This window comes from Callionymus lyra, chromosome 18, assembly GCF_982586985.1.
Source record: "Callionymus lyra chromosome 18, fCalLyr1.hap1.1, whole genome shotgun sequence".
NCBI lineage: Eukaryota > Metazoa > Chordata > Actinopteri > Syngnathiformes > Callionymidae > Callionymus > Callionymus lyra.
The window spans coordinates 18,007,885-18,033,407 of NC_141835.1; the positions used below are offsets into that span (position 1 = coordinate 18,007,885).

At 40.6% G+C, this 25,523-nt stretch overlaps 3 protein-coding genes across 3 annotated transcripts in view; 2 read left to right on the forward strand and 1 right to left on the reverse strand.

Moving 5' to 3' along the window:
- The first annotated feature begins 292 nt into the window (after positions 1 to 292).
- LOC148060819 (pentraxin-related protein PTX3-like) lies at positions 293 to 3,400 on the forward strand. The gene is made up of 2 exons (XM_087779950.1): positions 293 to 496; positions 2,155 to 3,400. Exons 1-2 carry the CDS (start codon positions 355 to 357, stop codon positions 2,685 to 2,687), a joined length of 675 nt encoding a protein of 224 aa, XP_087636076.1. The 5' UTR covers positions 293 to 354; the 3' UTR covers positions 2,688 to 3,400.
- An 827-nt stretch (positions 3,401 to 4,227) lies between these two features.
- On the reverse strand, positions 4,228 to 8,834 carry slc35g2a (solute carrier family 35 member G2a). Its single transcript, XM_087779791.1, has 2 exons — positions 8,606 to 8,834; positions 4,228 to 5,789 (listed from the first exon to the last, which is right to left on the reverse strand). The coding sequence occupies exon 2, from the start codon at positions 5,761 to 5,763 to the stop codon at positions 4,408 to 4,410; it is 1,356 nt and encodes a 451-aa protein (XP_087635917.1). The 5' UTR covers positions 5,764 to 5,789; positions 8,606 to 8,834; the 3' UTR covers positions 4,228 to 4,407.
- Positions 8,835 to 24,340: 15,506 nt separating this feature from the next.
- The window catches only part of stag1a (STAG1 cohesin complex component a), a 31,183-nt gene continuing 30,000 nt past the window's right edge, over positions 24,341 to 25,523 (forward strand). Inside the window, exon 1 of the mRNA XM_087779238.1 lies at positions 24,341 to 24,566. The gene's annotated coding sequence lies outside the window, so the exon portion shown is untranslated. The remainder of the gene's footprint in view (positions 24,567 to 25,523) is intronic.

Sequence of the window (25,523 nt, forward strand, 5' to 3'; positions counted from 1 at the left end):
TTTAAACATGGTTGAGTGTAGATTGTGTGAAAACATGCAAACTGGAAAAACGTGTGCACGTCTATTCAATAATAGAATAATAATGGTGGGGTTTTTGTCCACAAACTGAAATAATCTATTTATACAGCTCACTTTCTGCCTGTCGTCGTGCCTCCCCCTCTTATTCCCCACTCACTGTGACACAACCTCCACCGAAGCATTACTCACCAGCGTCCACTCACACTCTGACCCGCCCTCCTCCAGCAGGGTTTAAAAAGTTAGCAGCCCCTTCACCTCGGAGGCGTCCACACAGCAGGGGGGGTGAAGACCAGGAGCAACAGCCACCGACCAAAAGTTTCTCCACTGATACAATCCATGCAAACACACACTGCCATGTGTGTGTTGATCGTCTGGCATGTGCTGTGTGTGCTGGGCTGCGTAGGTGGATCCATCACCGCCTTCCACGGAGACTACGGTGACAACTATGTCAACGAGATATCTCAGGACCAGCAGGAAGGTGAGGCTGTCTATGGTGGATTATCATAATGTTAACAAATATCACTAACTATTCTCTTAGAAGACCCATGGTATAATAACTATAGACATTAGGCTGTTATTGTGTAATACTTAAGTGTTTGAAGGTCAATTTCAGGCACCTCTACCATGATATTGTCCTACATTAGCAGCATGTCCCAGTTCTCAAGATCCTCTCATTGTGTCATTTTAAAATGTTGGCACCAAATCCACATGAAAATCATGTTGTTGATTTGATTGTTTCCTTTTTAAAGAGTCTCAAATCCTTCAAAATATACCGGATCCAGATGGTAACATGATCAAATTTTGTCATATGTTTCTGGACAGAAGGACAGACCATTTTTTCAACTAAATCTTATCAAAAAATCAAAGATAAAACAATTAAATACTGTTAAATAAATGCCTTGGATCAACATGTGAACTTCTAAACGAAGTAACAGTGCCTCTTATTCGATGTAACTGTGATGTTGCAAATTCCTGGAACATCGATGGCATTAATTATTTGGATTGATTAGAAACGTGCCTTTTTATGAACAAAATCTTCACTACAGGTCTTTTACTTAAACTAATTATTATATAATTGATGGTCTCCTATTTTTTTCTTTTCATAAACACAGATACACACTTCAAACTGATGAAGTGATGAATACCTAAACGATTGCAATTGCATTATTCATTTTGTGGATTTACGTTTTTAAATTAGCGAGAAAAAAAAAAATGAAAAGGAAACTTACTTATTATGTAAAGCAACACTTTCAATATAAGTTTAAAAAGTGGGAAATGTGGTTATAATTATCAGACACTTGGAGCCCTGTACGTGACATAGATGTTTTGTACGTTTTGTGAAGACACACAATGAGATTCATTCAATCAGGATCTGTCAGTGATGTGAAGCCAGCGTTAATCTGACAACTCGGAAAAGGGCATTTTCATTTAAGACAGAACAAGTCGCAAGAGTGCAGATGTTGTTGAGAAAATAAAAATAATAATTTCTAAGAGGGTTTTACTCCAGTTGTCTTATGTCATTAGGGATGTGTGTGTTGGACTCTATAGTTGAGCTCAATTTCTATTTCATTTTATCCACTGATGATAAATCATTGATCATTATACATAAGTTGAGCTTACAAAAAAAAAAGATAATCATGTGGTTTTTGGTTTTTGGTTTTCAAACATGTTGTATAGCAAAAATTCATACTAATGATCAGAGCATCAAGTATGAATGAACTGATTAATAATGTGCATCAGTATAGTTTTATTTATTTTTATATAATTGTTTATTCACACGATCTAGGAGTAATGATGGAAGAAATAGTTTTTTATCGTAAATTTACATTTATGAAATTGTAATTTTAACAAAAGATACAGACAATTCCCTAAATCTATAACGTTTAAGTATTAAAATCATGCGATCGGTCATATTATATCTCGACACGAATTGTTGACGGATTCAAAAATAATATTTTTTAAATAAATAATTAAAAGTTTCTCTGTGCTTTTATTTCTGTTATTTATTTTTGCATAACAAGATAAAATGGTTGAAAAATGGATTCTCCAAGATCAACTTGATTGGGATTTTATCTATGATGAGGAGTTGACAATGAGATAAAAATGGAACTGATATCATGACTTTGTCCTCTTCAGGGGACGACTCCATCACACCTTGCCAGAGTGCAGAGTTGTCTCGCTGGGACAAGGTCTTCATCGCGCTGGAGGACTCGCACATGAGGCAGAACATGCTGCTGGAGTCACTGGAAAGCTGCTGTGGCGGGATGACGTCTCTCAGGGCGCGGGTGGAGCGGCTAGTCGGAGGCGGCGACCGGCGACCGCCACCCGGCGTGGAGGCAGCATGTCAGCGACAGATGGAGCAGGTCGCTCTCACCATGAAGCAGAGCCTGCTGGAGCTCCAGGACGAAGAGTCGGAGAGAGAGCGGAGGCTGAACGCCACCGTACTGATGCTCTTCAACAGAGTGAACCACCCGAAGAAGGAAGACGACAACACATCGCCAGACACGAACAACCGACTGTCAGGATCTGTACAAACAGATCAGGCGCTGGACATGGCCTCAATGCAAAGGACTCTGGTTGCCATAGCAACAGACCTGCAGGAGGTTCGGCAGCAGCTGAGCAGAGTGTTAGAACACACCGGAGCACTGAGGAACAAGGGTGGAACATGATCGTTGGGAACCGCAGAACTGGAGGAGTTTGGTTTTATTGAACCGTGGGCCGACCGCTCCCTCTCGTTATCTGACCAAACTGGGTCTTGTTAGGACTCTGTCAGAGCTTTAACACCTTCTCCTGCAGACAAAACATTGAGCTCATCCGTTTAATTGACCTTGTTTGTTTCCCAAAACAAAACAAATTAAAAAACGTACCTTCTTAATGATCATTTGGGTGTCTTCAGGACCAGATCATCAAAACACATGACAGTTGTAGGTGTAAAATAAGTACGTAAATCATGTAAATAAATAATTGGTGTAATTGAAAAAGGCTGCAGATTTTGTTTGTTCTTGAAAAAAATAAATGTTTTTTTTTCTATTTTCTGTGGAAATGTAACCTGCAGCCAAAAAAAAAAGGGATTTAATAAATAAATAATTTGAGTAAATGTATTTATTTGGGTCATTCAACAAAACCGATGTGTACCGAAGTGTATTGACAAAAACTATCCAATATGTTATAAGAACTGTATGTTTCAGTGTCATTCTAAACGGAAACTTACACGTTTTAATCGTTTTCAACTAGAACATGGATCATTTCCTAATGCATAAAAAGTCCCATATAACATGAATTGAAATTGTTTTTAAAACACAATTGTCTGTAATTTTTTCACATAAATTATGGGAATAATACTATGCTATGTGCTCTAGTACAAATTAAACCCTGATACCATCCTGCATCACTTACATTGCATCCTATTAAAACGTTTCTGGAAATGACATCACTCAAGCCTTTAAAGAAGCCGAGGTCTCAAGCATGTTCCTTCAGTAGTTTGTTGGAAGTTAGCTCTGGAAATTAACAGATATTTTTAACGACTAACAGTCAAAGTAAAGCTAATATCAATCAGACCAGTGGAACATTTTTGAACCTTATAATATCGGATGGACGGTAAGACGTGGTAGGACCGACGTAAACAATGTTTTAATTAAAAAAAAAAGATCTGTTCAGTGTTACCGGGTTGTACATTTACCAGACGGACAGACAGATACACTAACTATACGCAACTGATACCTAATTATCATGATTGTCACTATTCAAAACATGGTTAAAGCGATAATTTGTATATTAGTTCTAAAATACTTTAGACATCTGTGTGTCCTTTGTTCCAGGATGGAAGTGAATCAGAGGAAGCTCGGGATGTTCATATGTGAGATACAATCGCTTTTTCCGTTCCAGGCGCAGCTGGTTTATGTCTATATATTAATAATGACTGAGCTGCGTGTGTTCCTGTGTTTTGTCTATGTTTTCATTATAAACCATCGCTCTCCTCCCGCCTTTTATCTGTTTGCCAATCCTGTCGTCTTCTCTCACTCTATCTTCCTCCGAGTGCACCAGAACCCATCTCCACTCCGCCGCCTCCCCTCTCTTGTTATTTCTATCCCTTGCCAGCAGCAAGTGGCGAAATTAATGGCATCGATTCTCAGCTGGCGGGTTGTTGAACTGACGTTACACGCTCCTGAGATGTGGCCAACATAATAAAGCGAGAGATTACGACCGGCGTCAGGGCTGCCAGTAGTTCTGGACTGAGATTTTAATGTCACATTACACAGTCATCACAGACAACACATTATTAGCACTTTCTCAAAAGAGGACGTTACAAAATAGATAAAGCTCCGATAAACACGTAACAGTGGTGTTTTTGTAAAAATGAATCATGGTGGTAGGAGGGTCATTATTTATCTATTTGATGGGAGAGTCCATGATCTCCTCATATTCCTCCCGGTGGCGACGTGCAGCGACACGAGATGGGAGCAGTTTTATAGACACTAGCCAACCAACACTGAGCAAGATCATGACGTTTCCAACCACCTCTGGGGCCGTGGGGAGTGACGGTTTCATGGCAAGATGCACCAGCATGGATACTGGCACCTCCAGGCTTTGAGAGGCTGACACCAGAGCAGGGTGGATTCGGGTAAGTCCGTGTGTGATCCCCAGGAAAGCCGCGACAGAGCAGGCAACCAGGCAAAAAACGACGCCCCACGCAGAAATGCTCACCGGCCAGGACCAGCCCCCCTGAACCAAGGCTAGCGATCCTGGCGCCAGCACACACCCTGTCCAGCTTACAGTGAAGAGGGCTGTGCCGACTCCAACCCTTTCCTTCAAGGAGCGGTATCCGACCAGCGCCAGAGCCATCCAGAGCCCAGCCAATGCCGACAAGGACCAGCCGAAAGCCCCCTTCCAGAACTCGAGGTTTTCCATTGGTGAATCTGAATTGCTATCATCCACGGTGGGGAGTAACACCAGGCCCAAACCGCAGAGCCCTGCTGCGAGGCTGATTCCATCAGCAAGTCCAATCCTCTCTTCCAACAGCAGGAACGCAAGAATCGCCGACAGTACCGTTGTGGCCAGGCGCCAGGATGTCGTAGCATTTTCAGACGAGACAAAACTTGATGAGGAGTAGGCGCAACAAAGAGAGAGTGAATAGGCAATGCCATAGCAAAGCAGACGTAGACGGTAGCCTTCAGGTCCAAATGGGTTCTCCCCCTTGTAGAGGGGTACAACTACAGAAAATAGCTGACAGATGGAACGAACTAAGAGCAAAAACATTGGTCCCAAACCAAATTGTTCGGATGCAACCTGGGTTAGGACAATCAGACAGCCATGAGCCACTGCGGCGCCAAGCAAGCCCACCCAGGTGAGGCGTGACGCTGACACCGAAGCCTCCCCAAAACTGGCCAGCTGTTCGCCAACGCCTTTGCCAGGTGCCTTTGATGCCCTAGCACCACCATCACCTCCATCTCCTCCCGCCGGAACTGAAGGTTTGGGGGTGCTTCCTTTGTCTTTGGACCCAAACAGAGTCAGGGGCCACCGTTTGCCCTCCGTCAGCTTTTTCTTGTCTGAGGTCTCCTCCAAGAAGGAGCCAAAGTCCTCAAAAGATGGTGCATCGTCGTAGCCCTCATCGCCCGGCTGAGGGAAGTGTGTGTGTCCTCCAGGTTGAGGGGAGTACGGTGTGTGTGTGGCATACTTGGCAGTGACTGTATGTGGGTGGATCTTGACTCTCTTCTTTGAGCTCCCCAAGAGATGAGTGGACTCCATTGTGGTTGTTTAGTGTGATCTGACACCTGTGCAGGAGCAGAGAACAAGGTTATTGGAACGTGTATTGATGTCATGACAGTTCATAAATACTTGTGTAGTGACACATCAGAACTAGATGGTTTTGAAAGACAAATGCATCTTTATCATCTACAGACATCCATGTTGCATAAAAATACGGATATAAAAACATTTAAAGTCCAAGATGAATCTTTGATGTGTCTGATATCGATCACATGACCACTTTGCACTTAGTTAAAATAACAGAAATAACATTATCCTTCACCCTCAGCTGCTTATTAATTTGCTTGGACTGAAATTAAGTTTTCATTTTGATACCTTTTTCCTAACCTTTAATTTATAATACATAACAATCTATTCTTGTCTTAAAATGACCTGTTATCATTCTGGCTCATTCTAAGATTTAAGTAGTTACATAAACACAAAAAGGATGAAAATAAATATATTGTATGATTCATGTGAAAGCTGATAGTAATATTTTATTTAAAGAATGTTTTTTCCTTTCTTTTTCCTTTTCTTACACAGTGACAAGTCTTACCGAACACGATGACACTGTTGTGGATAAATGTTGTATCGGCTTGAGGAACGGACTCAAAACAACACATAACCGTCAGGCTCCTTGAATAGGACGACATTGTTGGTGGTCACAATGTCACTTACATAAGCATCTGTGTCACGCCGGATTTGTCTCCCTGTGGGACTGTTTCTGTGTGACACTGCACAGATTTATGTCGGCATTGAAGGTCCCCTCTATTGTTATTGTCCTTATTATTGAAATTGTTATTTCTATCAATGTTTTACTACACAACAACAGACAAGTGTGCATCAAACCAATCAGCAATAGCATTTATTATACATATGTATGAGAACCAGATGGAGTGCACGAATGCTCCTCCCCAGATGCAACACTAATAGACTCAGGGACTCATTCATTTGTGCTATTAGACTTTATAATTCTGAGTTTGGGGCAGGAGTGGTTTGTTTTCTTTTTTATGTGTTATTTTTCTTGGATCTATATTCTTTATAGTTAGATTTTCTCGTCTGGCACGTTGTACTTTTTAATGGACTTTGCTCTTGTTCTTGTTTTTATGAATCTATCGTCTGTGTTGCTGTACACTGGGAAACCAATTTCCCAAAAGAAATCTCCAGAGGGATTAATAAAGTTTATCTATCCATGCAGTAGGACCAGTTGGCTCTTAACAGCAATTTTGATCAGTGCTTCTGGTGGTAATAGAATTCATTGGGGGCTTTTCTCTTGAATGGCTTCTATCTGCTGCTGCATTTAAGAACTACAGCAGCCCTGAGGGGCAAAAATGGTAACCTCACTTTATAAAAGTTTTTATTGTTCATTCAACATTGCCTGAAGACCTATAGACCTAGTCCACATGGAATCACAAGTTTCCATTTCTACATATTTTCCTATAGATTAGATTATATATTGTGTAAAACCCATTGCCACAATCTGGCCCACTAAGTCATTTTTTTGTTTAGGATGAGATAAAGATGGATTTCAGCAATCAAACAGAGACTTCTGGTCAATGCAAATGTTGAAGTGAAGGAACACACAGGAAATTAAGAGAAAGTACCCTTTCCATCACAGGCAATTAGGTAAAAACACACTTTGTTCAATTGCAACTCAAATTGTTTACAAAGTAGAATAATTGAGGTATTGCTGGTTCAGCGATTTTTCTGGGTAGTTTCTTCCTCAGCAGAGGCAGAAGTGTAACCGCATCCCAGCAGTTGTGGTGCACTCTGGTTAGTGTAATTGTACACTTGTTTTTGCATTGAATTCATTGAGGTCAGATATCATCGACTGAAATAACAAATGGCATTTTTAGATGTAGAAGTTAATTTGCTTGTATAAATGTGTGTAACAACGTAGCACATCTTGTCTGTCTTGCCTCATGAACAGCATCTTAAGATCAGTGTTTTACTATCTATCTGTGGCACATACACCGGTTACAAACACACACACACCTGTGAAATCAATCTGATCACTTGTTCGTGAGTGTTCTAAATGATTTCATCTGTTTCTCCATCTGGCTCGTGTCCCTGGAGCAGTGTTTTATTTCTACTCGACAGCGGCTACTACAAGTCTTTCTTTTGAGCCCATTCATCTAAATAAGATGTTTAATGATGATCAGTGAAATTCTTCTCCATCGTAGTTTCTGTTCAACTTGAGAAGAAAGATGGTCTTAATCTCGTGCAAACATCGCTGTCAAACCAAATCGATGAGACTCTCTGGAGCGTCTTCTCATTTGCTCTTAGAAAAGGTCAAACTGGATCAGCATGTTCCTCCTTCTCAGCATCTCCGGGTCTTGGTCAGTTACATTTTATTGTTGCAGTGTGCCCCTGCAATGCTGATGCTATTATCACTCCTCTGAGGAGTCAATTCACACTCAAGTACCGACACTCGTGCACATCCAGATGCAAGACAAACATCCTCTCTTTATCTGCTTATACTAAAACCTCTACATATTATACTTCTCATGTGGTTCAGAGAGCATTTGTGATCGAAGGAGTTCGTGTAGAAAAGCATGTGTGTGAGACGTGACTGTGTGAAGAAGTGTTTTATACAACAGAATGTAACCAAGACATCACTGACCTGTTTATGTGAATAGATAACACACACGCCCTGTTCAAGTCTAAGTGGGTCAGCACCAACACTCTCAGGTTGTTCTCAAGGTTATCATTGAGTGAAAAGCGTGTGCACGATGTCTGCAAATATGCGCATGTAAACTGTCCGTCCATGAATTTGCTGCACACAAACATTTTTACACTTCAGGGTAATAGCATTCATCATCGATGATCAACTTTATCTCACCTGCTCAGCACGTCACGCAGACGCATCAGTCATTTTCAGAAGCATCCTGACTCCCCATCATCTTCTCCGATCCGTGTGTGTGTGTGTGTGTTGTTCTTCCTCACAATGTCCTGGAGAAGCTGGAGGGCAACACAGCAGGACGGTTCTCCTCAGCAGTCGTCAGCTCGCTTACCTCTGCCTGGAGAAAAGGTTTGTTTTCTAGGTAGATGCTGCTGCTCATCCATCTCTGTGTGAGTGCAGCCACGGATGCTCCTCCTCACAGATTCACCACGGAGACCAGGAGAGAGAGAGAGAGAGAGAGAGAGGGAGAGAGTGAGAGAGAGAGAGAGAGAGAGAGAGAAGGAGAGAGAAGGAGAGAGAGAGAGAGAGAGAGAGAGAGAGAGAGAGAGAGAGAGAGAGAGAGAGAGAGACTGTGTCTGCACACACTCACCAGCCAGCTACACTCCTGAAGGTGAGAAAGAAACACATTTCTCCCTTTCCCTCTTTTATTCAATTCGTAACAAAGTTATCTCAAGACACTTTACAGTTGAAGTAAGACTATAGTGATCGCAGCAATTCAACTACGAGTAGTTATCCCTTGACTTTACTGATTATACTTTTGTAATAAATATGTTGAATAACAACTTCATAAAGAATAGTAATTTATATTAGATATAAAATATTAGAAATATTTAGAAATATTAGACATATTTAGAAATAGGGCAGGCGGGCAGGCAGGCAGGCAGGCATGGAGTCAGGCAGGCAGGCAGGCAGGCAGGCAGGCAGGCAAGCAGGCAGGCAGACAGGCAGGCAGGCAGGCAGGCAGGCAGGTAGGCAGGAAAATAGGCAGGCAGGCAGGAAGTTAGGCAGGAAGGCAGGCAGGCAGGCAGGCAGGCAGGCAGGACGATAGGCAGGAAGGTAGGCATGCAGGCAGGCAGGCAGACAGGCAGGCAGGCAGGAAGGTAGGCATGCAGGCAGGCAGGCAGGCAGACAGGCAGGCAGGCAGGCAGGAAGGTAGGCAGGCAGGCAGGCAGGCAGGCAGGCAGGCAGGAAGGTAGGCAGACAGGCAGGTAGTTAGGTAGGCAAGAAGATAGACAGGTAGGTAGGTAGGCAGGCAGGCAGGCAGGCAGGCAGGCAGGCAGGCAGGCAGGCAGGTAGGCATGCAGGCAGGCAGGCAGACAGGCAGGCAGGCGGGCAGGAAGGTAGGCAGGCAGGCAGGCAGGCAGGCAGGAAGGTAGGCAGGCAGGCAGGAAGGTAGGCAGGCAGGCAGGTAGTTAGGTAGGCAAGAAGATAGGCAGGTAGGTAGTTAGGCAGGCAGGCAGGCAGGCAGGCAGGAAGGTAGGCAGGTAGGCAGGCAGGCAGGCAGGCAGGACGATAGGCAGGAAGGTAGGCATACAGGCAGGCAGGCAGACAGGCAGGCAGGCAGGAAGGTAGGCATGCAGGCAGGCAGGCAGACAGGCAGGCAGGCAGGAAGGTAGGCAGGCAGGCAGGCAGGCAGGAAGGAAGGTAGGCAGGTAGGTAGGTATGTAGGCAGGCAGGAAGGTAGGCAGGCAGGTAGGTAGGAAGGAGCAGAGAGTGGAGCTGATCACACACACAGAACTGAGAGCTCTCAAGTGACTATTAAAAAAAACAACTCTTTATGGATATAAGGGAAAGATACCAATACAGAAGACAACATAAATTCTGCTCAATCCTCAGGCAATAAGAAGTCTCCCTGAGTTACTGCCAGTAGAGTATGATTGACATATCAGCCACTTGGATGATTGGACGTCTGTTTTACAGTTCTGTAAACTACACTTTGTATGTATCAAATTTTTCACATGTGTATTGAAACAATTACTAAACTGTAGGATTTGGGTTTTAAGTACTGGCCCTATTTTGCCCATTAAAACCACAACATAGTCTTACCAGTTTCCTGCATTATGTGAATGTCCCCATCTCTGTCATGCCCCGTGGGTTTTATGTCTGACACTGTCTCAAACGCTCCTCAGAGATGAATAAGTAATTAAGACATGATAAAAACATGTGAATTCGGAGAAAGGAGGCTCCTGAGTGAGAACCAGCACCATATTGGAGAATCAAAAACATAATTTGCTTTCACATTTGCTTTAATGAATGGGAATAAAAAAGCCTTAGCACCAGTCGTTGTGTGTTGCTATAGCGACAAAGGGGATAACATGCTCTGTCTGTGATGACCTCAAAAGGATTACATCTTGGTCACACTTTCAACTGGAGATATCCAGGATTGTGCAAAAACTAAAATAGACAGAAAAACATGTTTTTGCTTCAATCTAGTAAATTCTTTAACTTTCCTTCTTTTTCATTTGTTGAGACACTCTCAGCCCAGTGGTAGAGGTTTGTGAAGAAGACCAGTTTATTCAGCAACACAGGAGAGCCATCTTCTCAGGTCAGGACTTTTTGGATGCAGGACATTCTTTTGAGCGTTACCCTGTGACCCGATGATCCTATCACCCACTATTTTATCTGTGTCTTGACCCCGGAAACATATACCTGCTTCTCTCACTAGTTAAACGTCTTCCAAAAATCTACTCTAGTCTAGTTGCATTTTCGCTTAGCCCTTGTGTTGTCTCTGGTTCATGGTGACCCAGTGGCCGGAAAACAAATGTGTTTGTTGTATTCCTTGTGTCTTCTCTGGTCCAAGATGAACGATCTCCACCACTGCATATGTATTTCTGGAAGCCAGGGAGTTTGTTCACCTTGACCCAGAGACAACACAAGGGATACCACAAGCACATTTGTCTTTGCTGTTCCTCTAACGACAATAGTTCTAGTACTTCCTTCAAATGATTTATAGTAGTAATATATTTTCTATTGTGTTGTCTATACAGGGAGTGCAGAATTATTAGGCAAATGAGTATTTTGACCACATCATGCTCTTTATGCATGTTGTCTTACTCCAAGTTGTATAGGCTCGAAAGCCTACTCCCAATTACGCATATCAGGTGATGTGCATCTCTGTAATGAGAAGGGGTGTGGTCTAATGACATCAACACCCTATATCAGGTGTGCATAATTATTAGGCAACTTCCTTTCCTTTGGCAAAATGGGTCAGAAGAGGGACTTGACAGGCTCCGAAAAGTCAAAAATAGTGAGATATCTTGCAGAGGGATGCAGCACTCTTAAAATTGCCAAGCTTCTGAAGCGTGATCATCGAACAATCAAGCGTTTCATTCAAAATAGTCAACAGGGTCGCAAAAAGCGTGTGGAAAAACCAAGGCGCAAAATAACTGCCCATGAACTGAGAAAAGTCAAGCACGCAGCTGCCAAGATGCCACTTGCCACCAGTTTTGCCATATTTCAGAGCTGCAACATCACTGGAGTGCCAAAAAGCACAAGGTGTGCAATACTCAGAGACATGGCCAAGGTAAGAAAGGCTGAAAAACGACCACCACTGAACAAGACACACAAGCTGAAACGTCTACTTGTAGACTGGGCCAAGAAATATCTCAAGACTGATTTTTCTAAGGTTTTATGGACTGATGAAATGAGAGTGAGTCTTGATGGGCCAGATGGATGGGCCCGTGGCTGGATCGGTAAAGGGCAGAGAGCTCCAGTCCGACTCAGACGCCAGCAAGGTGGAGGTGGGGTACTGGTATGGGCTGGTATCATCAAAGATGAGCTTGTGGGGCCTTTTCGGGTTGAGGATGGAGTCAAGCTCAACTCCCAGTCCTACTGCCAGTTTCTGGAAGACACCTTCTTCAAGCATTGGTACAGGAAGAAGTCGGCATCCTTCAAGAAAAACATGATTTTCATGCAGGACAATGCTCCATCATTGCTGGCAAGAAAGGGTCTAAAAGAAGAAAAACTAATGACATGGCCTCCTTGTTCACCTGATCTGAACCCCATAGAGAACCTGTGGTCCCTCATCAAATGTCAGATTTACAAGGAGGGAAAACAGTACACGTCTCTGAACCGTGTCTGGGAGGCTGTGGTTGCTGCTGCACGCAATGTTGATCGTGAACAGATCAAAACACTGACAGAATCCATGGATGGCAGGCTTTTGAGTGTCCTTGCAAAGAAAGGTGGCTATATTGGTCACTGATTTGTTTTTGTTTTGTTTTTGAATGTCAGAAATGTATATTTGTGATTGTTGAACTGTTATATTGGTTTCCCTGGTGAAAATAAATAATTATAATGGGTATATATTTGTTTTTTGTTAAGTTGCCTAATAATTATGCACAGTAAAAGTCACCTGCACACACAGATATCTTCCTAAAATAGCTAAAACTAAAAAAGCCCTGCTCCAAATTCCAAAAATATTCACCTTTGATATTAATGAGTGTTTTGGGTTAATTAAGAGCATGGTTGTTGTTCAATAATAAAATTAATCCTCAAAAATACAACTTGCCTAATATTTCCGCACTCCCTGTACATGTGATAGAGGTCCGGTAATGTACGTTTAAGATGCCATTAAGTCTTATCACTTTATTTATAGACCCTTAAAATGTTGATGTTTGAGTTTCTGGACAATATTTCATGATACTTGACAACATTTGACTACATGCTCCCAACACTTTACCTTGACTGTAGCAACAGCTCCAGGATCCTCTCCATGACCCTGTATGGACTGTCTTTCCTCTTTACCCTCTCCCTTTTCTCTCCTTCTCCCTTGAAGACTTTAAAAGCAGAAGGCCACTCACACTGAATCTGTTTCTGCTCCAGGTTTCCTCCTGTTTAAAGTACTTTTTTTCTTGTTAATGTTGTTTATTGTGATTCGCTGAGACTGTTTTTTTCCTCTTCCCTTATATAGCGTTATTTAAACAGTAAGGTTTTCTAAGATAATTCATTTTCTATTTGGCATTTTAAATAAATTGAATTAAATTGTGGAATTTAAACCATGGCCAAGTAGAGAACCAGAGTCTAAATGAGTTAGATACATATATTATTCAACAGTTCAATACGAATACACATGTAGATGAGTGTTCTGTTTTTGACCCAGTTTCTTTTCATTTTTTTGCTGCAACACTGAGTTGGAAGTCATAAAGAAACGTTTTTTTTTCCTTCTGTACTTTTTGTGAAACCATTTTGTGGAATAATAGGGGGGAAATTCTCAATGATGGTTTTCTCTGATGAGTATTGTTTGTCGTAGTTAGAGCAAGAAAGTATTGTGATATTTCATGTCATTTTCAGAACCTTTTTTTCAATTGTAACTCATTTTTATTTTATCGGGATTATTTGGGGGGTAAAACTCTGTGTCTAGGAAGCGAGTGCTACGAATCCCTGATTCTAGAAAGCTCATGTTAAGGAAGAATCCTGGAAATAAAACCAAACAAAAATACACCGCTTTCAGCTTCCATTATGCTACAAAGTATTGTTACTAGTCGTTTTGGCAATGGAAGCTTATTAAGGGTAATTTTGCAAACAATGTGGGAAATGAAACCGGGCCCGAGAAACCCATAAATCACCTATTTTGACGTGAATCAGGCTTTGATCCAAATCAATTTTCCACGCCACTGCTTCCTGGTTAGTTGGACCATTGATTTGAAAAGTCTTCTCATGACATTTTGCAGCTCTCATCAGCAAGAATCGTGAGCCCTCAAGGTCGTACGCTTGAAGCAGAGATGGAATTTATTATTTAGAAATGGATGTCACAGACACATAAACCCACATGAACCTTATGTAAAGGTTGCTTTTATAATCTGTCTGTAGAAACATGTCTCCGGGGACCCAGAGATGATGCACATACAAGTTTATTCTGACTGGAAGACGAGTCTGGCATGAATGAACTAAATGTGTACCAATGACAGAGGAAATGTGAAAGCCGTCTCAACAAAGCTGATGTTTAAAGTGACCCCATTAACAACTTTTAGGTCCATAGTATAGATCCCATAGATCCTCAGACTTCAGACTCAAGCTGCGGTGTTAAGACCAAGTCACCCTTTAAATGAATTCAAGATGATGGGCTTTCAGCGGTGACCTAAAAAATGTCAAATCGTCATTATTTGAAAAGTCTCTAAATCATGCCGAGTCTTAATCAATGGAAGTTTTCAACCTTCATCCTTCAATGTTGAGGGGTTTTGCAGGTGTGTATCATTAATAAGAAAACAGTCCTAAACTCTGTCCTCTTATCTACCTATGCATTGACTGTAGGCTCTTCCTCTGAGCATGAAGAGAAATCGAGTGTTTCCATGGTAACCAGGAATAAGAGAAACCCAGCTGCAGCTATTTAGGGCACCATCTTAATCATATTGACTACTATTCAGCCTGGTTCTGGGAATAAGTTTAGATCCAGGAGGAGACGGTGTCTTGCTGTGATAAGAATATTGAAGATGAACATAGATTGAGTAGGCGGGTGATGGTGTAGGGGAGAGTTTTGAGTGTCCTATTTTGCTTCCTCTCCTGGTTTCATAAAGGATTGATGAGATTTCATGACGCAACTCAAACTTATGCACATCACAATATTTCTAAAGGGAAAAACACAGGCGTACCTTAGACCTGCACGTCAAATGAAGCCCATGATTGAAGCATTGAAACTTATAATATAGATAGAATATAACAGTTTCACAAGCACACTTAGAAAGACAAAAATATGACTTAAACGTAACTTGATACACTTAAAGTTAAAGAGTTAAGACACTAAAAAAAAAAGCTTTTATGTTAATGTTAGTAAATCAGATTTTTTTATGACATAAAGGTTCTATGGGACCTTTGGAGCTTTTAAAAATGTAAACATTTGTCTTAATTAGTAAATACAGATCAAAAGTGTTAATTGAAAAGCTTTAATGTATGTCTTTGTTTGTTTGTTTTTTACCATAAAACAGGAATAGTTTCCCTCTGAAAGATTTTATATAGAATTAGCCCCGAACTTATCGTATCAATTTTTAATAAAGGTTTAATTTTTTATATCAATATTATGAATTATTTCAACTTTTTAATTTACTTTTTCAGTTTACTTTATATCAAACCCTTTTTGAGCCACTCCTTTGTTGCCTTGGCTGTATGTTTTGGGTCATTGTAAGTAAGTAATTTATATTTGTAGAGTGCTTTTGCACCAGGGTCACAAAGCGCTTAAACAATCAAAACAATACCCAATAAAATATATACTTTAAAAGATTAAAACACATAAGACAAACGCAGGAGTCTCTGAATCATGCTGGAAGACCCATCTATGACCCAATTTATGTGTCCTGGCTGAGAGAAGTAGGTTGTCACTCAGGATTTCCCGGTACAAGGTCCCATCCAAACCTTCCCTTGATGTGGTGAAGTTGACTCGTCCCATTAGCTGAGAAACACCCCTAAAGCATGATGCTTCCAGCTCCACAGAAATCAAAATTGATACCAAAGATCTCGGTGTTGGTCTCGTCTGACCACATCACCTTCTCCTTCTCACTCAGCTTATGGTCAATGGTCTTGTAGCCCATTCCTGCCTTGTGAAGGTCTACAATCTTGACCCTGATATCCTTAGAACGCTCTTTTGTCTTGCCCATAATGGAGAGGTTAACGTCTGATTGATTGATTCTGTGGACAGGTGTCTTGTTCTTTACTCACCTACATTGAAGTGAGAGTATACACAAAATTCCAACTTACTGAAAAATTAAAAACTGACGTAGCGTGTTTGCTAATAATTATAAAGATCGCACACATTTTTGATGGTCCTTGACCATCGACTCTTGGGTATTTAAAACAATATACTTTAGTAATCTAGTGTGTACTAATGTCTATTGTTGATTATATTATTTGATTTATTATTGTGTTTATTTGATTTATCGTTATTATTTTTATAATTTATATTGTGCATTTTTTTTTCATCATTTGGTTTATTTTATTGTTTTAACAAGGATTTTATAACTGTTTTTCTTATTATTTTTAACATGTGTGACGCATGTATCTTTTTCATGTGGCTGTGACTACTTACATTTCGGAAGAATTAAGGTGTATCAATTCAATCAAATAGGATAGATGTATGGGAAGCTAACTTTATTACTTACTTACTTACTTTTGCTAATCATGCTTTTTTTCATCTCTATCCCAGATTTTAGAACTAGAGAAGAAGAAAAAAAGGACTTGATTCATGACTTGATTTAAGTATTTATTCATGCAAAAGGAAGGAGCTGCTTGATAGAGCAGTACATAAGTGGGCTACAGAGGAAGTCATTTACATGATGACCGTGAGGAAAACATTCACAGTGAGATTAAATGGATGACATACGCTGCTCTAAAATAAACCCTGGCTCCAGACGTCCACCATCTGTGTATTCCTGAAGGTGGATGTGACGCACATTGACTGTGAGGCAAGTTTGGAATAGTGAATATGAGAGAGCTCTCTCTCACACCGTCTTGTGTATTTTGCATTAGGGATAAAAGTGAAGGCAACAGCATGAATGGAGAAGATACTGGGGGAGGGAGGGAGTGAGGAGGCGGGGGTAGGTTTTGTGAGCCTCCTGAGTCCGAGCAGGAAGGTCAGTGAATTAAAATAGAAGACAACAGTGTTGCCACATGAAAGATTTTCTGTCTGTTGGTGATGTAACAGAGCGCCGCTACATGAATACTTGAGGAGAGAACCGAGACCTGATCTGATGATTTCAACATCCTCGGCTGCACAGTTTGAGGCTGGCATAGATTTCATTGCTCAAGATGACGAATAGCGCTGCCTCCAAGACTCAATATTAGTTTTGGGAAAACTCCACTGCACACACTTCAGGTTCTCTGCGGGTTGAAGGTTTAATTACAGATCAAGTTGATCTTAGAACCATTACTTCTGGATCCTTTTTTTGTCAAGTTAGCGTATCCTCTTTTCACACCCACCATTTAATTACAATCATAGAATATTAACCATTTTCAGCCATCAAACACTTTGAATGTGGTTAATCAAGTTTATCACAGTTCAAGACGTATAAATAAGAAAGGGTTATCTAAGAAATAAACCTGAAAACCAAGAAGATTTAGGAGGATTATAAGACTTACAACTGCAGAAAGAAGCTGAATTTATGGAAATCGGCTTTATTAAATAAGTATTATATATGTTATAAATTGAATTTAAATTATTCAGGGTCTTCTGCCCTCCCTTGGTGCCCTCTTATAACTCAAAATTAGTTCTCCCCTACTAAGTATGTAAAAGTATTAAGGATCCATCAAACGATCTGGTGTCTCACTTGTTTATAGAAAATTAACCCTTGTGTAATCTCTGGGTCAAGGTGACACGGTGGCCTGAGAATAAATGTGTTTGAGGTATCCGTTCGGATGCCTTTGGGTCAAGGTTCAAAATAGTACACACACAAATCTCTCTGGATTTTTATCTCTAAAAAATTGAATTACTTAGATGTTGATAAAAACAAACTTACACATACTGGCGCCTTTTATGACGCATCACGCAGAAGATCAGTTGGTAGATTCATTGGTTTTAAATGTAAACAAGCAGTTCCGCTCCCAGTGAAATAACGATGACATCGTTGTGTTCCAATTGCTCATGTGAGTCCTTTGGTTTAATCACGAAAAGCCTGGGAAAAAACAAATGGGTCGAATTTGACAGGGTAGTACTGTCTCAAATCAAACACTCCTGATACACACCAGTTTCTTCTTTTACTACTTTTTAACGCTGATTACAACCAGCTATTGGAACTCTATCGCCAACACTTGGCAGCAATTTCCACCAATTATAACAAGTTATTAAGATGTGTTTCGTTGTTTTACTATTGTTGTTGTGTTCAAATTTGTGTTTTCTCGAGACATTTAAGTTGGTATCTGCTCTGACGATAGTCCAGTGCGAATCTGCATCCCGGAATATATTGTTGTAACTGCACACTTTTCCATCTTGACACTTGTATGCTACCTTTGTATTTAAGATAATGCGCACCTTTTTAAATCTGTATCTCTAGGTAATGTCAGTAAAACATACTATTTTACAGATGTTGCTTATCCTGTGCGAATGTAATTATGATAACACAGAGGTCTGGGGTAATTTACAAATCACCAAAGGTCCACAGGTAAAACTAATCCTGTGCAAAGTGGGCTCAAGAGTTCAATAAAAAGGTCAGGCACGCTCGGGAATCGGAGCCTTGTGGTGAAAACAGGAAGGAAAGACATGATTCACATAGAAAAGACACGACGGAGATGTCAGGATCTGTAGAGACACCAGTGGCTACAAAAGAAGACACTTCGGTTTCTGGCACATGCTGCAAACACCCTGTTAAGTCAGTGCGATCAGGAACAGCTCCAGATCCTGCCTGACACTTTCAAAGAGGAGCAGGGGAAGAGAGAAGATGCACAAAATACAAGGTTGAGGAGAGGGACCAAGACATAAGCAGTATCAAAGGCTCTTCAATATGAATTGATTCTGATGCACATCAGGCCGTCTCCCTTGGCCCATAGCTGCCTACATCCAAGTCCAAGAAGGTAAGTTTTTTCCAGGCTAGGACAGCCAGGACTGGTTAAAGATCCCTGACACATGGTCAACTTGTGTGCTGTTTTTTAGTTGCTAAGGACCAGTGGCGCACAATTATAGGCTTCTTTAAATAAAATATGCCAGTGCCAGGTTAGTAATCTGACTTAAAGCATGTATATGCTTGTATACAAGTGAGAAAATACGACACAGAATTTACATGTCTGTCCGAATCCTTTCTGAAGCACTGAGCTGTTAGTTCGCTGTTATATCTTGATTGCACTTTCACAAGCTGTTAATGATCTTACTCCAATGGTTTCCCCCAATAACAAAATTAATTAAGTCATTACACTCAAGGTCAGGGATGGCGTTGACTCCTTTCAGAGATCAGTTTCTGGCAGGAAGACATTTTTAATCCTCCCATTCCTTTCTCATACAAGCGGTGATGAAAACACCAGCAGTGATACAATTATAATAATATTATACATTTGTTGTAAAATACTTAAGCTGAGAACTTGTCCAGGAGCCATATATCCTGAATTGTTCAAATGTACAGTACGTATTGTTTCACCATGCCTGCCTCGTTGCTCATGTGAGTTATCTGTTATTAGGCGAAGTTAGTGACCTTTTTGCAGCACTTGTGTTCACACCCACAAAGCAGGTGACTTCATTTTTCATGGTGGCAACCACAGTTTAACCTAGAAAGTTTTGACGGGAAGGAACAACCACTAAGGTTGTTTGTTCTCTTGTCCGTACTTGAATGATTGACTATGTCGTCTCATGTAGCTTTGGCTGTTACCATGTCAAAAATGTATATTTGGTAAGTGTTCTTTGAGTAAATGAAAAAGACTTAAAAGAGATTGTCGACCACAATTGATGTGTTCAAAGAGATGAGACTCTGTGTATCCAATCTAAATGTAATCTTTGAAAGAGGGGAATCTGGGGACTTGAAAATGATCTCAGCTATCACTGGGGCTGGTCGGCCAAAGGATTCACAGTGGGTGTAGGTGTTATAGAGATCTACCCAGAGTACATAAATAATCTGGAGGTCGCCTAGCTGTCATGATGGGCACACTCATAAAACATATTGAAGACCAATGGAAAGGATTGTAAGGTGTGTTAAACCAAGTAAAACAGTCTTCAGTAAGAGTGTCAGTACAGAGGAGTACCTATCCGGTTGTGACTTTAAGAGAATTGTGGTTTTACTCCCTGGTCTTTCAACATTCGACTAGCTCTTTACCCAAAGAAGAAGCATGACTATAAGAGTATGAACATGTTAATACAGGCGGGTTGGCCAATATAAGACCAAGTTTAGTCCAGATTGTCAGTAGCAAAACTCTGGTGAGGTCTGGGCTATGCTGGTGTTGCCTTTTTTTGAGTTTGGTCCATACAATTTATGGACAGAACTTCAGACATGGATTAATGGTCTTGGATTTAAATTCTTATTTGTCTGTGATGTTGTTAGCTCCATGTGGCATGACTTTTAATTTTCACTGGTTTACTTTACAGTTAACAGTGAAGCTGCTAGAATAAGAATGTATTCGGTTTAAGGGGATCTTTTATCATGTTTCCTGTATACTCTGTTTATTTTGTTTGTGGTTCGCCATTGACAGAGGTTGACAGATGTGCATGGTTGGGATGCTTTGTGGTGGTTTTTCTTTCTTCTTAAGGATAGGGAACCGTCAGTTAATCGAGTTTTCCTGACTAAGTACCGACAGGTCCTGATCACTCCCTTGGTGCTTTGGATTTGTACCTGAACTGTTTCTGGTGTTTTTTCTACCTTGGTTTGATCATGTGAGTTTTTTCTCTTTTATTTTTGCCGGTGTGAGTCCCGTCACCAGCCACGTGCCTGCTGTCTGTTCTATTTATTTTTTCATTATGTGGAATACATTTTTTTGGGCCATTTTGTGGATTTCTCTACTAAAGAAATTGACTTTAAACTGCAAATTTTTCTTCTGGAGATTCTGTTTCTGCTTTTGGGTTCACTGATTTACCACACTTTTATTCCTTTTTTCTTTTTCTATATATAGATGGAGAACTCTTGGTAAAGATTCCATTGTTACGTGGACTTCCATTGTTTACAACTTTAACGATTATGGTAGCAAAGAATGTGTAACCTGGAAAGGTATCATTTGTCAGAGCCTATTACACAGTGACCTGGATCCAAGAGTGAACTCTCATGTCTGTTCTCTTGGCTGCACTTTAATCTGATCTGACACATTAAGTTATTTTTTGTTAAAGGGCAACTAATGGGAAAAGCCAACTTTCCTGAAAAACCCATTTCAAAATGTTGAATTCTTCAAGATACAGTAAATTTCTCCCCTATCTGAAATCTTGGCGAACGAGAGGTTACAAGAGCGAAGCCCATTATAATGATAATACTGGTCTTCACTTTCTCATCACGCCACACTTTTTAAAAAGAGTCCCTTGGAGGTGGTGTGGTGACGACCCTTGATGTTTGACCAATCACAGCAGAGTGGGTGTGGTTAGGGTTAACAAGATTTTAATTTCAGTAAAACATGTGATTTCAGTGGGCGGGGCTTAAACACAAAAATAATATTTAAACGAAAAGAGAGTTTTGTACAAACAGACACATACTGATGAGTACAATAGGGGACCAAGATTTATTTAAGAGACACTTAAATCAAAACATTAGTTGACCATTCAATTACACAAATACGAGGTATAATTTTTCTGTTTCAACTAATACAATTATGAATTACCTTCCCTAGGATGAGCCAGTGTCTCTGGGCCTTGAAAAGTAAAGAAAAGATGAAGCATGAGCTTAACAGGTCCTTCAAACATTCTTTATCATCATAATTTATAAATATTTAAAGCTTTTACAAGTATGTTTAACTGGCAAGATTTTGTGGTGAATGCTGTTGTTTCGTACTTTGATAAAAATGGAAGCCCATGCTGATTATTCAAAAATCTAAATATCTGAATTACGTAATTAGGTCTTTTTAAGTTGAGTAGTTGATCAAACTGTGTTTAAAAGCGTCACCAATAACTGGAGACGCCACATCTCTCTGGCAAATATGATAAAGAACATCAAATATCTTAGGGGGGGTTCAAGGAACACGGCAAGTCTCTGTCACGCCTGAATTCGATTTGACCATTTTCTTCGCTTAAGCCTCCTTGTGTGGTCGAGGTCAAAATCACTTCCGTGAATTTCTCTCTTAACGAAGGACGTCTTCCTCTTGAAGAACAACTGCTGCTCTATTGTGGGTGTCAGCTGCAAACAGAGGTCAAAACTGAGTGTTTGGCCATTTGATGGAAGTACGTGCATCGCTGTTTGATACAATAAGGCTTTGTGTATCTTCCAGCTATTGACACTGTTTGTATCTTCATTTTACCTTGTCGGGCAAACATCCCTTTTATATTGGTCAGTAGTATTTGCTGTTAAAGCTGTTTTTCCTTCAACGAGTCACATAAACATGTCTTGAGTATCCTCCTTAGTCACATCCCCTCCATGTTCTCCTTAACTGCATCATTCCAAATCCTGTTTACAATAATGGTAAATACATTTTGAATTTTACTGTAGACTGTTCTATCATAACAAAACTGCAATGTGACACACACATCCTCAAATCAACTAAAAAACATGATGTAACTGTGAGTAATACAATTACCTCAGTCCTTTTGTGCCCAATGTTTTTTCTTTCCTCCGAGTATCTGTCCCTTTGAATTGGCCATCAAAATAATGTGATCCATCCAGTTCGGAAATTGGATTTTGGAAGTCCAGTGGCAGCCATTCAAGCTGCTGGACAAAGCAACCTAGACATGTATTCATTGGGAGGAGAACATACAGAAAAAACACTTTGACAATATTTATATTACTGTCTCTGCATACATCAGATACATAATAAGATGATAGCATCAACTTTAGTCAGTTGTGATTAAAATAAGGCCAGAAAGCCAATTCAACCACTATATTAAAAATAACAATTTCATTCCTTATCCATCTAAAATGAAGTGCATTCTATGTATATTTCATTACAACTTAGATAATATATTTTCTTCTTTAAATAACATAGCATCACATCCCTTTATTAACAAGAGGAAAATACACATAGGATGTTAAGCTAATGAAAGACAACATGAAATTAAAACATGTGTCTTTATTTATTTATTTATTCTTTGCATTTTTTCCCATGTATAAGCATGATCTATAGCAAAAATATAAATAATCTCTCAAGAAGACTCTTTGCTCATTTCAAGAACATGTGTTGCATCGATAAAGCAAGTCGTTCCATTTAACCATTATGCGTTAGGATTCTTACTAGTGGTCATTATTGGTAATTGTTTAAAATACAATACAAGTGTACCGATTTGCCGATCCTCACACTTACTTCAGCTTTACTCCGCAACAAATTGTTGTCTTCCTTCAACAAAGATCATGATTCCATCACGCTGATCGCAAAAATATTTTGAAATGGAATGTAAAGCCTCTATAAACACACTCAAAGAGTGCAAGTGTGCCTCAGAATACGTAGTGCACCTCGAGACTGAGGAGACAACAAAAACCGGTCTGTAGAAATAGTAGTTTACATCCTCGAGTCATTGATTGTAACCTGGGATTATTATTGATTTAAAGCATCGTGTCATTTTTGACAATGTCATATAAGTGTTGTAGCTGAAATATTTAAATTAATCTTTCAATTTATCTATAAAATACTACATTCAAAAGTTATAAAATTGGATACATTGCATTTTAAAATGTTCTGAAGCCCATTAACTGGGTAAAAATCTAAATCTAGTTTTTAACCCACCAATAGAGAAGGCAAAAATGAATGAATGAATGATAATAATTTTTTTTAAAGACTAATAAACAATCATAGAATGACCATGCTGAAAGAACCATCATCAGGCAGTTCTTTGCCACTGCTTTCTTTGAAAGCAGGAAGTTTATTTCCTCCTTCTAATATTAAATTGGTAAAGACAAGGGTGAGAAATGTCAAGTGTTGAGTGTGGTGTGAGAATGGCTCAAATAGCGTAACTGTCACACTCAAAGCTCGGCACTAATACACTTGATAGGTACTGGCCACTGCGCACATCACATAAATTGCGTGTTTTTTAACCAAGAAGGATTTGATTTACACGCAAATGTATTGTAGGTAGATACGAGGATGGGCAAAGTATTTAATCGTCAGTATTGTTCTATGACGTATGTATAAGAACGATTTTTAAATGATTGTTTAAAAGAATGTATGTAATATGGCTGATCATCGCCCTGTCAATCAAAAATGAGGTTACAAATTATTGCAACCCAATACCAAATTATTTTAACCATGACGTTAAAATATTTGATGATGAATTAATGCTTTTCGTTGCGCGCGCTCCCGTCTTCACCCCCCTCCCTACCCTGCCCGCGCTCGCCCACCTGCAGGCCACACGCCCGCAGTTACCCGGTGTGTCCGCCAGGAGGCAGCTGTGTGCCGGCAAGAGGCTGAGCCGCTCCCGCTGCACCACGGCGAAGACAAAACCACCAGATGGCGGTTTAGGATTGCTGCTCTTCTCACCAGGCGCGGTTTCGCTTCACTTGGACAATATTCATTAAAAAATACCCGCATTGGTATTTAAACGAAAAAACTATTTATCACTTCGGAAGTCGATAACGGAGTGGGGGAATGGTCGCTGCAGGTGAGTGTCTTGTGTTTTTTCGGTCGTGTTTTTGTGAGGCGGGAAGGGAGCACAGATTAAAGATGGTGGACACAGAAAGGGAAGGCTGGCTGGTTGGGGGATGGGCTGCTAGCGGCGTTCTCTCTCTCTGCCTCTGTTACAGTCTAGCACGGCGGAGGACGTTAGCTCGGGAGCTAGCTGGGCTATTTCAACAGGGGGAAAAAAAGGGGGTTTAGAGGTGCGAGCGGGGACGGCGGGTCTGGAGGTTCTCGCTGCCACTGGACTCCCCGGTGCCCGGAGTTCGACATGTCAACAAATAAAAGAGACATGCAGTGTGACGTGTGCTCTTGAGCAAAGAGTCGTAGCATCACCACATCTCTCACCAGAATCCACCTTCGTTCGTCTCTGCAGCGTTTCTCCACCGGTTGCTTTTTTAAAAGAACATAAACATGTACTTAAACGTTGTTTATTAACCCAGGTTGTCACGTGTTGTTGGTGGAGAACGTGCGACTGCTTGTCATCACATCTTTTATTTGCTCCAACATCTGCTTTCGTTTTCAAGTTTATCACCTGGTGGCTCTATTAAACACTCTTATTTTTTTTAACCATGTGTGGAGGAGATATTGTCAATATTTGCTTTTACAAGTCTGATGACCGCACATCTTATCCCGCCCCTTCAGTGGGAAACATTCAGGGGGAAACATGAGTCATATGAAGGGGGGGTGGGCTTGAATAACCTCAAAACTCCTCGGGTTTACACCAAGTTCCCTTCTCCAGTGACCAGTCTGTTCTTCTTGGCAGTCCACGTGAATCCACGTTGTACTGTTTTGTATTAGTCATCACAGTGATATTTTACAGTGGTCACATTGTTTCAGATATAACAGGTTTTCATCATTCATTTTACTTATAACTCTCTTATGGGGGTCACAGGTGGGAGGGCTGGAGCCTATCCCAGCTTTTGTCGGGCCAGAGGTGGGG